At 44.8% G+C, this 16,375-nt stretch overlaps 1 protein-coding gene across 4 annotated transcripts in view; it reads left to right on the top strand.

Annotated features, from left to right (window-relative positions):
* Positions 1-16,375, top strand: part of rsph10b (radial spoke head 10 homolog B) — a 116,029-nt gene that overhangs the window by 80,532 nt on the left and 19,122 nt on the right. For 3 of the 4 annotated variants that reach the window (XM_038820179.1, XM_038820178.1, XM_038820181.1), the window contains exons 14-17: positions 1,976-2,083; positions 2,419-2,586; positions 5,454-5,534; positions 10,458-10,521. In XM_038820179.1, coding sequence (XP_038676107.1) covers positions 1,976-2,083; positions 2,419-2,586; positions 5,454-5,534; positions 10,458-10,521 — 421 coding nt within the window. The remainder of the gene's footprint in view (positions 1-1,975; positions 2,084-2,418; positions 2,587-5,453; positions 5,535-10,457; positions 10,522-16,375) is intronic. The other variant, XM_038820180.1, reaches the window with a different exon arrangement.

Here is a 16,375-nt window from a genome sequence, read left to right as displayed (position 1 = left end):
ACAGTGAGAGTGGTGATGCAATACCCCCAGATCGCCACGGAGTGGGACCCGGAGGCCAGGGAGATTCTCTGGTTAGCGGTGTGTACCGCGAGGGAGCAGCACCTTACCATATCGGGGTGAATGAAGCTCTCGGAGTCCAGCAGGCAGGAGATCTCGTGCCCATCAACCTTCACTTTGGTTGAAGCAGTTGCAAGGTTGTGTGGACGAGACTGGTCAATTGTGACCGAGGCGAGATGCGGCTGGTCATCAGCGGTTGCAGGCGACAAGCGGCCGGATAAGATGGCAGCACCCACTGGCCGCACGTGTCGTGGGGGAAAACAAGATTCCGGCGGCCGTTGGTTCTGGGGGGAACAAGATGGCGGCGCCCACAGGCCGCACGCGTTGCGAGTCGAGCAAGATGGGGGCGCCCACAGACCGCACGTTGTCCGAGGAGGGGAAGATGGCGGCCTACACAGGCCGCACGTGGGAGGTGCCGGAAAAATAGCGGCGACTGTGCGGGCCTGGCACACCGCAGCGAAGTGTCCCTTCTTGCCACAGGCCTTGCAGAGGGCGCTCCGGGCCAGGCAGCGCTGTCGGGGGTGTTTGGACTGCCCACGGAAGTAACATTTGGGTCCCCCGGGGTTGGTTGGCTGCCACGCGGCACAGGCGTGGGGTTGGCTGAGGGTGGTCGCTGATGGGGTCCACGATGGGGCGGCTGTCTGCGGAGTCCACGATGCACAGGGGGGGTGGGCTGCTAGAGCGCTAGCTTTTTGGTTTCCGCAAGGTCGAGCGTGGCCCCTTCTAAGAGGCTCTGGCAGATGTAATCGGACCCTATGCCCGTAACAAATGCGTCTCTCATGAGCAGATTCGAGTGTTCCGTGGCCGAAACGGCCTGACAGTCACAATCTCTAACTAGGGGAACCAGGGCATGCCAGAAATCTTCCACTGACTCACCAGCAAGTTGAGGACACGTGGAGAGGAGATGCCTGGCGTAGAGTGTGTTAGGCCGCTGAGTGTAGTTTTCCTTCAGTAGCGCCATGGCTTCTGCGTAGGTCGGCGCGTCCTGGATAAGTGGAAAGACGTTGGAGCTCAGCCGCGTGTAAAAGATCTGGATCTTCTGTGCTTCTAGGATTGAGTCTGGCACAGACCCGATGTACACTTCGAAACAGGCTAGCCAATGTTCAAAGTCCTTTTTGGCGTTGTCTGTTTGCGGATCCGGCTTGATACGGAGGTCCATCTTCTGAAAACTTAGTGTAATAAATTGATGCACGATCAATTACACAAAGACGAGAGTTGGATGCAATCGAGGCTTTATTACACTAAGATGTGTGGCCTCCTACAGCAGCTGGCAAAATGGCTGCTGTATGGGGAGTGCACATATTTATACTCTGCCTACTGGGTGGAGCCAGCAGGCAGGGAACTACCCCCCGTACCTGTAGTACAGGGCCTTACCATAAAGCACCTACACCGGCATCCTCTATATACAATATATACATCAGTGGTGACTACACAGGTCCCCAGTCATTTAACCCCTCCCTGTGGGAGGGGATGAGTGGGATTCTCTGTCCGTCCCACTGCCATGAATGGGAGATTTAGCTGAGCGCCAAATTCTCTATCCTTGCTAGCAGTAGTAATGGGGTGGTCTCGTAATGGAGAATCTCGGATGATGTTTCATGGTAGATAAAATGTGATATCTTACAATTAAAATTTGTTAAATTCTGAATGATCTTGCTTTTTGCATGTTTATAAAAGTGCATTTAAGGTCAACATAGTGACCCAGTGGTTAGCACTGCTGCCTCATGACGCTGAGGACATGGGTTCGATCCCGGCCCCAGGTCACTGTCTGTGTGGAGGTTGTACATTCACCCCGTGTCTATGTGGGTCTCATCCCCACAACACAAAAAGATGTGCAGGGTAGGTGAATTGGCCGCTCTTTAATTGGAAAGAAAAATAATTCTGCATTTATCCTGTTTTTTATTTCACTGTGTAATTGCAGGATCTAAATTTATTGAGCAAGGACTTAACAACAACCCATGTCGTACAGATCTTGTCTAAGGACAACCCTGCAGTGTCTGATGGAACCTACAATAACATGAACATAGAGGTATAGTGGGTCTTCATTTAAAAAGTTCGAGGTTTTACCCCATATCCTTCAGACTCTGGGAAGAGTGCAACCAATTAACACTTGGAAAACGTACTGAAATACAATATAAAGCACATTTTACTGTGGACAAATTGACAGCTGTGTTTGACTACGTTACAATAGTAACCACTTCATAGCAAATTTAATTGGTTGTGAAGCGCTTTGGAAACTTCTGCAATTTCTCACCTTTATTTTTAAGTCACTGTGAAAAATTTAAATCAAACTTGTGAAACTTCTTTGCAAACTTAATAAATGTTTATTATTTGATGATGTGAGCAGCAAAACTTTTTATTCAGATGGTTTTCTTGGAGTTTCTGGAAGCACTTCTTGCATGTGCAGAAGTGTATGTGACTAAGAAATTGTTCGAGAATTCAGAAGCATCCTCCAGAACTTCGGTTGAAGTGAATGTAATACACTTAGCAAGTGATATGTCCGTGCAAGTGATGCCAGAACCTTCAGAGCAGGTAATGAAATGGCTTTGATTTCTTCAACCTTTTGAAATACAAACTATTCTGTTTAACAGCAAGTTAACTAAGAAGAAGATCCTCATGAAGATACATTTAATCTCCATGGATTGCACCTCAGTGCTCTTTAAAATCTGTATAAGTTTATTCCGAGAATCATCGAATGATCCAACACAGAAAGAGGCTATTGGCTCATCGTGTTTGTGCGATATCTTCAATCAGTCCCATTTGCCTGTCCCATCCCATACCCTGCAAATCTTTCCCCTTTAAGTATTTATCCATTTCCCTTTTGAAAGTGTGATTGAATCTGTTTCCAGCACTCTTTCAGGTAATGAATTCCAGATCCTAATAATTCATGTAAACAAAGAGTTTCTCCTTAATTGCCGATGCAGGGTAGCATGGTGGTTAGCATAAATGCTTCACAGCTCCAGGGTCCCAGGTTCGATTCCGGCTGGGTCACTGTCTGTGTGGAATCTGCACGTCCTCCCCCTGTGTGCGTGGGTTTCCTCCGGGTGCTCCGGTTTCCTCCCACAGTCCAAAGATGTGCGGGTTAGGTGGATTGGCCATGCTAAATTGCCCGTAGTGGCCTAATAAAAGTAAGGTTAAGGGGGGGGGGTTGTTGGGTTACGGGTATAGGGTGGATACATGGGTTTGAGTAGGGTGATCATGGCTCGGCACAACATTGAGGGCCGAAGGGCCTGTTCTGTGCTGTACTGTTCTATGTTCTATGTTCTCTATGATACCTGACTTTTACTTACCAACCGTTTTTCTCAATGCTTCTGTGCTTCATTGATCAAAATATTTTGAAGTCTTATTAATCATCCATTATGATTTGTCAACCTAATATCTGTTAATCTAGTGATAGCCAAGGGTCAATTTTATAAAAATATAAATTTAGATACCCAATTTTTTTTCCACTTCAGGGGTAATTTTATCATGGCCAATTCAGGCACATCTTTGGGTTGTGAGGGTGAGACCCATGCGGACATGGGGAGAATGTGCAAACTCCACACGGACAGTGACTCAGGGCCAGGATCAAACCCGGATCCTCAGCACCAAGAGGCAGTAGTACTAACCACTGTGCCACCCATCCAAGGGTCAATTGAGCACTCTTAAGAACACAGGAATAGGATTAGGCCATTTAGCAATTAGAGATTGTTCGGCCATTCACAGAAATAATGGTTGATCTGTGACCTAACTCCATATACTGACCTTTTGCCACCTTTCTCTCAATGCATTTTGGTTTACAAGATCTATCACTCAGATAAAATTACAAACTGATCTAGTAACAACTGACCTTTGCAGAAGAGAGTTCCAATTCTGCGCAGAAGTGTTTCAAATCTCACTGCTGAAAAGGGTGACTCTAATTTTTAGACTATGTCCTCTAGTCCTAGACTTCTCAATCAGTATGAATAGTTTCTTGTCTCAGACTTAGAAGTTAGAGGGCTCAAGTAACACTCCAGAAGGACAGCACGGTGGTGCAGTGGTTAGCACTGCTTCCTATAGCGCTGAGGTCCTGGGTTCGATCCCGGCCTTGGGTGACTGTGTGGTGTTTGCGCGTTTTCCCCGTGTCTGTGTGAGTCTCACCCCCATAACCCAAAGATGTGCAGGGTAGATGAATTGGCCATGCTAAATTGCCCCTTAATTGAAAACAAAATGATTGGATACCCTAAATTTAAAAAAAGGTAGCACTCCAGAAACACGAGCACATCATCCAGAGTGACTTTCCCAGTGCAGTACTGAGAGAATGCTGCCCTGTGGCACAGTGGCTAGCACTGCTGCCTCACAGCACTAGTGACCCTGTTTCAATTCCGATCATGGGTGACTGTGTGGAGTTTGATCATTCTCCCTGTATCTGCATGGGTTTTCTCCAGGTGCTCCGGTTTCCTCCCACTGTCGAATGATGCGCAGGTTAGGTGGATTGGCCATGCTAAATTGCTCCTTAGTGTCCAAACATGTGTAGGTTATTTCAAGGGTTACTGGAACAAGGCGGGGGAGAGGGCTTGGCTGGAGTGCTCTTTCGAAGGGTTGGTGCAGACTTGATGGGCAGAATGGCCTCCGTCTGCACTGTTGGGATTCTGTGATTCTATTACAGGTATTGCCTTTAGGATGAGATGTTAATCAAAGCTGTCCTATCATGTTGTAACACAAGAGTTCCAGTTCAGTATATCAGTAAAGAGGAAGTCTGAGAATGCTCCAAACACCTTCTGGTGCCCAGCTTGGGTGGAACAGGATGAATGCTTGATAGTAAAGTTGCCTAACATATATCAATTATTTTATTCTTTTATAGGATGTGAGTGTGAATGGCAAGACTAGAATTTGGTGCCCCTCCCTAATTGCCCTTGAGAAGATGGCGGTGAGCCACCTTTTTGAACTGCTGCCATCCACTTGGTTTAGGTATAACCCACAGTTCTGGCAGTACTGCTTAAAGCATTGTGGGTGTACCTATGCTAGATGGATTACAGTGGTTCAAGAAAGAAGCTCACCACCATCTTCTCACGGGCAATTAGGGATGGACAACCTTGCAAGCAACCCTCAAATCCCATGAAAGATTAACATCTGTAAAAAGAAAATTGTGAAATGCCCTTTAAAATATATTCAAAGGCAAATTTTAAGCTTTGGCTGCCCTAATGTTTTTTTTTATACATGACAAATTCCAAAATGTTGAAGATCAAAGCTATTCTGTATGACCCTATCATCTCAATTAGGTACAGTAATGACCAATTTTTACCACAGCACCAAATGTAAATATTTTGACAAAATGCTTTAATAGCGATACCATATATCATAGATTTTCAATACCTATTTGTATATTTTAGTTCAAGAACCTTGTTAAAACTTTACAACCATTTTTAAAAATCAAACAGATCATTGCCCATGAACCATTTACTGCAGATGTGAACGAACAAAGCACAAAATCCACTGCAAAGAAACGTGGAGAATCTACTGTAAGTACATGAAGGAAATCGGAAGTTTACATTTCTATTTATTACAAGCAGAATGGATTCCATTTTATATGCAAAATATTAAGTGTTTTTTCAAATGCACTTTGCCAATCTCTCCTCTGGAGGTAGTAGCTCATTGCCGGGGTACATTTCCACAGGAGCAGTGGAACCAAAGTTGGCATTGCATGTATGAGCCCAGAGTTTAATCCTGTCGATCCTGATCTCACTTGACACCCATTCATTGCGCTTTCCAGTTGCAGGATCACAGGATAGGAATCATCAGGGCACGTCATGGTGGCACAGTGGTTAGCACCGTTGCCTCACAACGCCAGGGTCCTGGGTTCAATTCCGGCCTGGGTGACAGTTGGAGTTTGTATGTACTTTAAAAAAAATAAATTTAGAGTACGCAATTCTTTTTTCCAATTAAGGGGCAATTTAGCGCAACCAATCCACCTACCCTGCATATCTTTGGGTTGTAGGAGTGAGACCCATACAGACACTGGGAGAATGTGCAAACTCCACACTGACAGTGACCTGGGGCCAGGATCGATCCCGGGTCCTCTGCGCCGTAAGGCAGCATTGCGAGCCACTGCGCCACCGTGTTGCCGTGGAGTTTTTAAAAAATACTTTTTTATTCTCCTCCTTCTTCACATTTTCTCCCAAATTTACAACCAACAATAAACAATAATCAATAACGAATGTAATGTCAATTTCCATATCAATAACAATGATCCCATCCTCCCACCAAACCCCCAAACATTAGCCCACATGTTAACATAAACAAATGACAAAGAGGAATCAGGAATCACCCATAGTCACCATTAACACATACAGTCTCCCTCCCCCCAAAACTCCCAGCCCCCAACCTTGCTAATGTTCGATGTGATCCAATTCTCGAAAGTGCATAATGAATAAAGCCCATGAATTGTAGAACCCCTCCATCCTTCCCCTCAGTTCAGAATTGACCTTTTCAAGTGTCAAAGAGTTCCAGCAGGTCCCCCCGCCACGCCAGGGCACAGGGTGGAGAGGTTGATCTCCACCCTAACAGGAACCGCCTTCAGGCGATTAACGAGGCGAAGGCTACAACATCTGCCTCCTTGCCCGTTTCCAACCCCGGCTGGTCCGACACCCCGAATCCTTGCCCTTGTAAGGTGTGCTCTAAACACCACCTTCAGCTGTATCAGACCCAAACTCACACACAAGAGGAAGGCGTTCACCCTCCGCAGCACCTCACACCAGAACCCCTCCTCCATACCCTTTCCCCAATTCTTCCTCCCACTTTCCCTTGATCCCTTTTAGTGGCGCCTTCTCCTCCTCCAAAATAGACCCGGAAACCGCCGATACTACCCCCTTCTCCAGTCCCCCTGTCGTCAGCACCTCCTCCAGCAATGTGGAAGCCGGCTCTACTGCGACGCTCTGTATCTCCTTTCTGGCAGTCTCAAACCTGCATGTATCTAAATGTTTCCCCCTGCTCCAGCCCATACTTCACTCCCAGCTCTTTCAATCCCGCAAAGTGACCCCCAAGAAACAAATCTTTTAGTGTCCTAATTCCTTTCTCCTTCCACCTCTGAAAATTTCTATCCCACTTTCCTGGCTCAAATCTTTAGTTCCCCCGAATCGGCATTTCCCTTGACCCTGCCCCCAACTAGAAGTACTGTTGAAATTGCCTCCAAATTCTCAACTAAGCTATTACTACCGGACTCCCTGAGTATTTCCCCGGGGCAGTCAGGAGTGGCGCTGTTGCTGGCGCCTTCAATCCCGGCCCCCTACCCAAACTCTCCTCCATTCTGGGATTCAACCCCTCTGACCCAGCTCCATACCTTCTCTACATTCGCCGCCCAGTAATAATACATCATGTTCGGCAGACCCAAACCCCCATGCCTGCCTTCCTCTTTGTAGTAGAACCTTTTTAATTCTGGCCACCTTCCCTCCCCATATGAACGAGGTAATCATCCCTTCAATCTCTCTAAAAAATTCCTTTGGCACGAAAATGGGCAGACATTGAAGAATAAATAGGAATCGCGGCAGCACATTCATTTTAACCGCCTGTACCCAACCTGCCAGTGACAGAGGGAGACCATCCCATCTTGCCAGATCAGCTTTCACCCTCCCCACCAAACTGGAAATGTTGTGTTGCCCTGGAGTTTCTGTCCGTCTCTGCATGGGGTTTCTCCAGGTGCTCCGGTTTCCTCCCATAGTCCAAAGTTGTACAGTTTAAGTAGATTGGCCATGCTAAATGGTCCCTGAGTGTTCAGAAAGGTTAGGTGGGGTTACTGGGATGAGTGCTATTTCAGATGCTTGGTGCAGACTGGATGGGCTGAATGGCCTCCTTCTGCACTGTAGGGATTCTATGAAATTTGAATAATAATTATTTTTCTGAATATCAATATACAACAATAGCAACAACTTGGATTGATAGAGCACCTGTCAAATACAAAAATAAAATCCCAAGGTGATTCAGGGGGGCATAATGGAGTGATTGGACACAGCCAAAGAAGGATAAAGTCAGTGAAAGATGTGGGTCTTCAAGGAGGAGAGACTGAGGAGCAGATGGTGGAAATTCCAGAGTGTGGACCCTAAAGGTGTGGCTGCCAATAGTGAAGCAAAGGCCAGTCACAGGATTGGTGAGTTTGAAGTGCGGAATTAAGATGTGAGTTGTAGGGTTGCAAAAGTTATATCAGTGGTGAGGGGCAAGACCAAGAAGGGTTTTGATAAAAGTATTTTAAACTGGAGCTCTTATTTTAGGGGTTGATTGGGATCTAGCTTAAGTTGGCAAGGACAAGGGTGGTGGGTCAACCAACTTTATGCTTTGGATAAGCAGATGATATTTATGGCAAATGGAAGACTAGAGGCCAGCCAGGAGAACATTGCAATCAATAGTTGAGTCTGGAGGTGGCAAAAGAATGAATGAGGGTTTTAACAGTAATGGTTGATGCAGGCATGGAAATGGTTTAGTGGTAGAACTCTTTATGATGGAAAGGATATGGAATTGAATTGGAAACAGGTAAGAGTCAAATAGAGGTTCCCACCTGAAAAAGTGGCAGGGGTGAGGATTAAATTGGTGGCAAGAATGCAGAGCTGGGCAGGATCTGCACACTATGGCTTCAGCCGTACCACCTTAGCTGGAGAAATATTGAGCGAGGTCTACCGACCACCTTGCGCCTGAAAAGCAGCGTGGGCAGTAGATGTTGGGAGATCCCTCTTCCGGGATCTACCTGATTCATCACGCCTCGTAAGATCTAACACGATCTCACAAGACATCACGATGTGAATCCTGTCCATTGTGGGCGGTATCACTTCCTGGCAAAGGGGCTGGTTTAGCACAGTGGGCTAAGACAGCTGGTTTGTAATACAGAACACGACCAGCAGCGCGGGTTCAATTCCCGTACCAGCCTCCCCGAACTTGCGCCGGAATATGGCGACCAGGTGCGTGGAACCTCTTATAGGTCAGTTGGGCCTGAGGGGAGGGTGTGTTCGGGGTCGCATTGGGGGTCAAGAGATCGGGAGACCATTTAAAAACGGCGCTCCGATCTCTCCCCGCACTGAGGAATTCCAGTGAGCAGAGCTCCTCAATGCAGAAAACAAGACTAAGTGCGGTCTTGGTTGCGCAATCCCCGCTGAGACCCGCGATCTACCCAAATGGCCATTCGATAGCATAGTGTTTCTCGGTACTTCGAATGCGCGAAACACTCAGCTAACTGCGCTATGAGACTCTATTCCCATTTGGGTGGATCATGCCCTATGACGTATCCAAGATTGGGTGCCAGACCAAGATATTGGAGAGGCCAATAGAACACACAGACACAAGAATTAGGGACAGGAGTAGGATATTTGGCTTCTCTAACCTGCTCTGCCATCTGATAAGATCATTGCTGATCTGATTGTGGATTCAACTCCATTTGCCTGTCCCATCTGGACAGGATGATGGCGAGGGAGAGCTAGGTATTGTCTCATATATGGGGAAGATACAACAGCAACAATTGATATTTATGTAAAACCTTTAATACAATAAAGTGTCCCAAGGCACATTACAGGAACATGATAAATTAAAAATGACACTGAGCCACATTAAGAGATATTAAGCTAGTGGTCAACGGGACAGATTTTAAGAGTGTCTTAAATAAGAGAAGTATAGTAGAGAGGTGAACGGAGGGCATTCCAGAGCTTGGAACCTAAACAACTGAAGCTGCGGTCACCAACCATGGAGCAATTTAATCTGGGATGCACAAGAGACCAGAATTACAGGAGCACAGATTTTTGTTTCGGATTGTGGAACTAAAGGAAATTACAGAGATAGAGTGGGCTAAGGCCGGGGAGGAATTTCAGAACCAGGATGAGAATTTTAAAGTTGAGATGTTTGACTGGGAGTGTCGGTCAGCTGCAGGGATGATAGATGAGTAGGGCTTGGTGCAAGTCAAGAAAAGGGCAACAGAGTTTTGGATAACCTCAAGTTTACAGAGGGTAGAATCTGGGAGGCCAACCAAAAGTGTTTTGGAATCATCAAAAGTAGAGACAACAAAGGCATAAATTAGGGTTTCAGGGACAGATGAGATGAGACAGAGGGTGTTTCAGGGCTGGTGATATTACAGAAGTGGGAATAGGAAGTCTTAAGTGATCATGTGTAAGGTCGGAAGCGCATCTCAGGGTCAAATGTGACAGCAAGATTATAAACAAACTGGCTTAATCTCAAACTGTTGCCAGAGGGATGGGTGGATTGGTAACTAACCTCTTGTCAGGCAGCAGCATATAGAGGAGAAAAAAGGGGGCGGCGGGGCAAGGGAAGAAATCTTAGTGTAAATTAAAATTGAGGAAAGGTGATGTCTGTTGTATACTATTTCCCAAAATCAAGATGCCCCACATTGATTTCAGCTGATGGGGACTGCAACGACTGCCACGGGCATAAATTAACTTTTATGTTTATTTCAGAGAAAGAAAGTGAAGGCTGCTGCCTCATCAGCCGAGAAGTCAACAAAATTGTCTGCCCATCATGGTAAGTTTAGTGCATCAATGCACACAGCAATTTCAATATACAAAATGCATTTATCTCGGTATCAGTCATTTTATAAAATCAAACAAAGTAGGTCTGCCTGTCTCAATTACGCAGTACAAGACAATCTATTGAATAGCTGCGGTACAGGGGAGTAGCCCAGCATTGGCTTCAGTCCTCCACTGCTAAATCAGTGAAGTCAATGAGTAACTGATTCTTAAGGTCCAAGGTTTAGTGGCCAGTCACCATTAAGAGTGCTAATCTCAGCTGTATTGATAGTTAAGGGGTCTCCCAATTGTACAGATTGTCACTGTGATAAGGAGGAAAAAGGTCTGATTGGGTCAGTGTTTTGGGGGGCCAAGGCGTGGAAAGGGGGTGGACAGCTGGGGAGAATTGAAAGAGGTAATTAAGCAATAAATTTTAAAAACAGGCACATTCACCCATTGAAACAATCTTTTCATTTAATAAAAAGGAAACAACTGGTTCAGTGATGTTATTTACCTGTGGTGTAGAACAGGCCATTTCAGTAAGTTGGAAGAGCTAAGTCTGCCCAGATTTTGGCAAAATGCAGTGCTGATTTCCAGTATAGATGTTGATAATCAATTGAACATCACAAGAGGGCAGCACGGTGGCCTAGTGGTTAGCACAGATGCCTCACGGCGCTGTGGTCCCAGGTTCGATCCCGGCTCTGGGTCACTGTCCGTGTGGAGTTTGCACATTCTCCCCGTGTCTGCGTGGGTTTCGCCCCCACAACCCAAAAATGTGCAGAGTAGGTGGATTGGCCACGCTAAATTGCCCCTTAATTGGAAAAAATAATTGGGTACTCTAAATTTATAAAAAAAAAAATAAAAAAAAAATTGAACATCACAACATATGGGCAATAAATGCTGGCCTAACTAGCGACTCCCACATCCCGTAAATGAATTGAATTTTGTTTAGTATAAATTTGGAGTACCTAATTATTTTTTTTCCCAATTAAGGGAAAAATCCACCAACCCTGCGCATCTTTGGGTTGTGGGGGTGAGACCCAAGCAGACATGTGGAGAATGTGCAAATTCCACATGGACATTGACCCGGGGCTGGGATCGAACCCGGGTCCTCGCTCTCTGAGGCAGCAGTGCTAACCGCAGCACCACCATGCTGTTGTAAATGAATTTTTAAAAACAAACAAAGAAAAATAGAACTGATACATTAAACCCTGTTCGAATGCTTAGGAACCATTTTATTGGGAAGCATGGAGTAGCAGGAGTGCTGCTGCAGATCTGAGACTGTCAATGACCTGTTTAGGCTTCGCACATGAGTGTTATGGTACAATCTTTACATTTCCACCGAATGCTCACATGTACCATATGGCTTGTAGCTCATCTAGGTTTTCAGGTAGGATTTTAGAATGATCCGAAACAGAAAGAGGCCATTCAGCCAATCAGAACTGCACTAGAATGTGAAAAAGCCATTCAATTAGTCCCCTGCCTCTTTCTTCAGTTACCCTGAAAATGTATCCCAGCTAAATATTTATCCAGTGTCATGGAAATGTAATTTTAAGAAATGTTTGTCTTGGCAAGTGACTGCAGTGGTGTAATTGTGTGGGGGGAGTTGGGCTCTGGCTCTGTTTTTTACTTTCGTTTTGAGCTGGAAGCTGGTTTTGGTTTTCAGTTGGGGAGCTGCTTTCAAGCCAAGAAGATGTATTTTGGTCTCTCCCTGCATGCTAAAGAATGTCTCCAGATCACTTGATAATTCCAAAGTAATACCTGTTTCTTAAAACAGTGCAAACCTACTGTTTTTTGTAGGAAAAAAGGGTGCTTGTCTTATGGATGTTGTTAGGAAAGTTACTAAGGGTTACCTATAGAGTACTGTACCTTGGGGGGGGGGGGGTATCAGTGTTTGTAGTTGATAAGATGTTTACTGTGTGTTTATAAACTGTTAACTGGGTTTGTAGAATAAACACTGTTTTGTTTAAAAATACTTATGATCTCATCACACCTGGAAAGTGAGCCCTTGTGCTCCTCATAACCAAAATCTATTAAACGTTGTGGGTCAGGTGAACTCCATGATATACTTTGGTGTTTTCTGGCCCATAACAAATTGGGGGCACGTGGGATAAAAGTCTATATCTCGTGTTTGGGTTGGCTTAGTAAACTTAAAGACAGTGAGGGGTGAGCATATTTGTGTTTGCTTTCCAGGTGTGGTATTCCAGTTTAATAGGGAGTGTGTTGTGGACAATGGCTCTTTCAGAGGCTCGGAGGTTTTTGGGAGTGGAGAATGTCACACGCAGTACCTTATGAACAGAGACTAAAAAAGGGCTTTTAGATTTGGCAAAACATTACAGTTAACGCTACCTGACAGCATACGAAAAGAAGAGATAATTACTGCGGTAGCTGAGCATTTAAAATTGCCTGAGATACAGTGCAACTCATTAGAAATGGCAAAAATTCAGTTACAGATTAAGCAACTTGAACATGAAAACGAATTAAAGCAGCTTGAATATGAAATGAGGGGAAAAGAAAGAATAGCCCTAGCAGAACAACAAGAAAGAGAAAGGGAGGTACAGATCAGGGAAAACGAAAAAGAGACAGTGGAAAAAGAAAAAGAGGGAGAGGAAAGGGAAAAAGAGAGAGCTTGAACTTCAGAAAATGGCCACGAAACATGACAGACAGTTAAAATTGGCAGCTGTAAAGGGAAACGTACAGTTTGAGGATAGTGATGTGGTTAAAGAGAAAGAGCGCCATAGTCTAAGGCTTGGTGGGGATCTATTAAATATATCCAAGCATTTCCAAGGTTTGATGAAAAGGAGGTAGAAGCCTTTTTCATTTCATTTGAGAAGGTAGCTAAACAAATGAAATGGCCACAGAACATGTGGGTATTACTGATTCAAACAAAGCTGGTAAGTAGAGCTAGTGAAGTTTGCATCACTATCAGAGGAGGGACGTTTGAGGAGGTGAAAAAATCCATCTTAGGTGCGTATGAACTAGTGCCTGGAGCTTATACACAAAGGTTTAGAAATTTAAGGAAACAACTTGGTCAAACATAAATGGAGTTTGAAAGGATCAAGCAGAGTAATTTTGATAGGTGGATAAGGGCTTTGAAAATAAACCAAACATATGAAGCTCTCAGAGAAATTAAACTTTTGGAGGAGTTAAAAATTTCAATTCCTGATGTAGTGAGAACTCATGTGGAAAAGCAGAGGGTTAAAACTGCGAGGTTAGCAATAGAAATGACAGATGATTATGAATTAGTTCATTAATCAAAGTTTGGTTTGCGACATCAGTTTCAGCCTGTGAGGGATAGAAACTGAGGAAAAGAGATATGCTCAAGTGGTAGAGGTAAAGGAGATCTGATGGGAGATAATAAGTACCTCAGATTAAAAAAGAAATCCAGGAGAGTGGAAGAGAAATAAGAAGTTTCAAATGTTTTCACTGTAATAAACTAGGCCATTAAAAGCCACAGTGTTGGTGGTTGAAGAAAAGCACTGGGAAGGCTGATGTAGTAAAACAAGATAAGCCAGTGGGGTTTATTAAAGTGATAACGGAAAGCCCAAGTGAAATGAAGGAAGTGCAAAAGATTGTACAGCCTGATTAAGAGGTGATTGAAAAGAAAGTGCCAGATCTCTTTAAATAATTTACTTGTGTGGGTAAAGTTTACTTGGGTGTACCAGGAGGAGGAGGTAAAGAAGTCGTAATTTTAAGAGATACGGGAGCTAGTCAATCTTTAATGGTAAGAGATAAGGAGTTATGTAGTTTGGGAGGAATATTGCCAAAAATGGTGGTAATACATGGAATTCAGGGTGAGAAGAGTAGTGTTCCATTATATAAGGAAAGGTTGGAAAGTCCAGTGAAGAGTGGTGAATTGGTAGTAGAAGTAGTGGAGAAACTATCTTGTCCAGGAATACAGTTTATCTTGGGTAATGATATAGCTGGATCGCAGGTGGGAGTGATGCCTACTGTGGTTGATAAGCCAGTAGACAATCAGACAACTGAAGTGTTGAAGGACGAATATCCTGGAATTTGTCCGGATTGTGTAGTAACAAGGTCGGAAAGTCACAGGTTAAGACAAGAGGAGAAATCAAAAAGTGAAGATAAAGTTGAAGTTCAATTATCAGAAACGATTTTTAATCAGATGGTTGGAAAAGAACAAGAACAGGTGGAGGATGAGGCGGATATGTTTAGTTCAGGAAAATTGGTGGAGTTACAACAGAAAGATATAGAAAAAAAACTGATATATCAGAAAGCATACACAGAAGAGGAATCTGAGTGTAAACCAGAATGTTATTAACGTAAAAATGATATCTTGATGAGAAAATGGAGACCTTTTAAATATGCAGGCGGATAAAAAGTGGGCAGAAGTGGTGCATGTGAAACTGACCCGGGCCTCCGGAAGGCCATATTCGACGTGTCGGACCAGCCAGGGTTGGAAGTGGGTGCGGAGGCGGATATTGTATCCTTTGCCTCGTTGATCGCCCGAAGATGGATCCTGATGGGTTGGAGAGCAGTCTCTCCACCCTGTGCCCTGGCATGGCGGGGGGACCTGTTGGAATTCTTGACTCTTGAGAAGGTTAAGTTTGAATTGAGAGGAAGGATAGAGGGGTTCTACAATTCATGGGCATTATTCATTCTGCACTTTCAAGAACTGGATAACATCGAACATTAGTTGGGAGGGGGTGGGTGGGAGGCTTGGGGGGAGGGGCGGCGTGTGTTAATAGTGGCCATGGGTGAATCCTGATTCCTTTTTGTCATGTGTTTATGTGAACATGCGGGCGAATGTTTGGGGTTTGGTGGGAGGATGGGATTGTTGTTATTGATACGGGGATTGACATATTTGTTACTGATTATTGTTGTTGGCTGTAAATTTGGGAGAAGATGTGAAAAAGGAGGAGAATAAAGAAATATTTTTTTAAATTGCATAATTGAAGTGGGTTGCAGCCAATGGAACTCACCCATAGTGATGGTACCAAAACCGGACGGTACCCAACGGTTGTGTGTGGACTATAGAAAGGTTAATGCAGTTACAAGAACGGACTCTTATCCCACGCTTGGAGGATTGCATGGAGAAGGTGTAACAATCAGCTTTTATTTCCAAACTGGATTTACTTAAAGGTTACTGGAAGGTACCTTTATCCGAAAGGGCGAAGGAGATTTCAGCTTTTGTGACTCCAGATGGTATATACCAGAGTTATGCCATTTGGCATGAAAAACGCCCCAGCCACATTTCAACCGTTAACTAACAAAGTTGTTTCAGGATTACCTAGTGGTGCGGTATACATGGACGATCTGGTAATTTTTAGTCAGACATGGAAAGAACATTTGAAGCACCTGATGGAGTTATTCTATTGACTTCAGGAGGTGGCTTTAGTGGTAAACCTCGCCAAAAGTGAATTTGGAAAAGCCCAAGTCACTTTCCTTGGCTATACAATTCGGCAGGGTCGAATGGTCCCACGGGATGTGAAAACAAAAGTTATTGGGAGGTTTCCAATACCCTCGAACAAAGGGAAATAATGCGATTTCTTGGCATTAGTGGATTTTACCAGAAATTTGTGCCAAGTTTTAGCAGTGTGGTCGCTCCACTGACGGACTTGCCAAATTTCAGTGGACAGTGGAGTGTCAACAGGTAGTTGACTGCCTGGAGGCTGTGTTAACCAATGCTCCTGTGTTGGAGAATTACAAGGGGCTCTGTGATCGGATTGAACTAAAGGGCAGGATTCTCCGACCCCCCGCCAGGTCAGAGAATCCTCGGGGGGCGGCGCGATTCCCGTCCTGCCACCCCGACGCAGGCTGCCGTATTCTCCTGTGCCATTTTCCGGGTGGGGGCAGGATTCACGGCGCACCGGTCAGGGGCCGTTGGCAGCGCCCACCCCCCGGCAATT

Source organism: Scyliorhinus canicula, chromosome 15 (assembly GCF_902713615.1).
Source record: "Scyliorhinus canicula chromosome 15, sScyCan1.1, whole genome shotgun sequence".
Classification (NCBI taxonomy): domain Eukaryota; kingdom Metazoa; phylum Chordata; class Chondrichthyes; order Carcharhiniformes; family Scyliorhinidae; genus Scyliorhinus; species Scyliorhinus canicula.
This window is presented reverse-complemented; position numbering and strand designations above follow the sequence as displayed.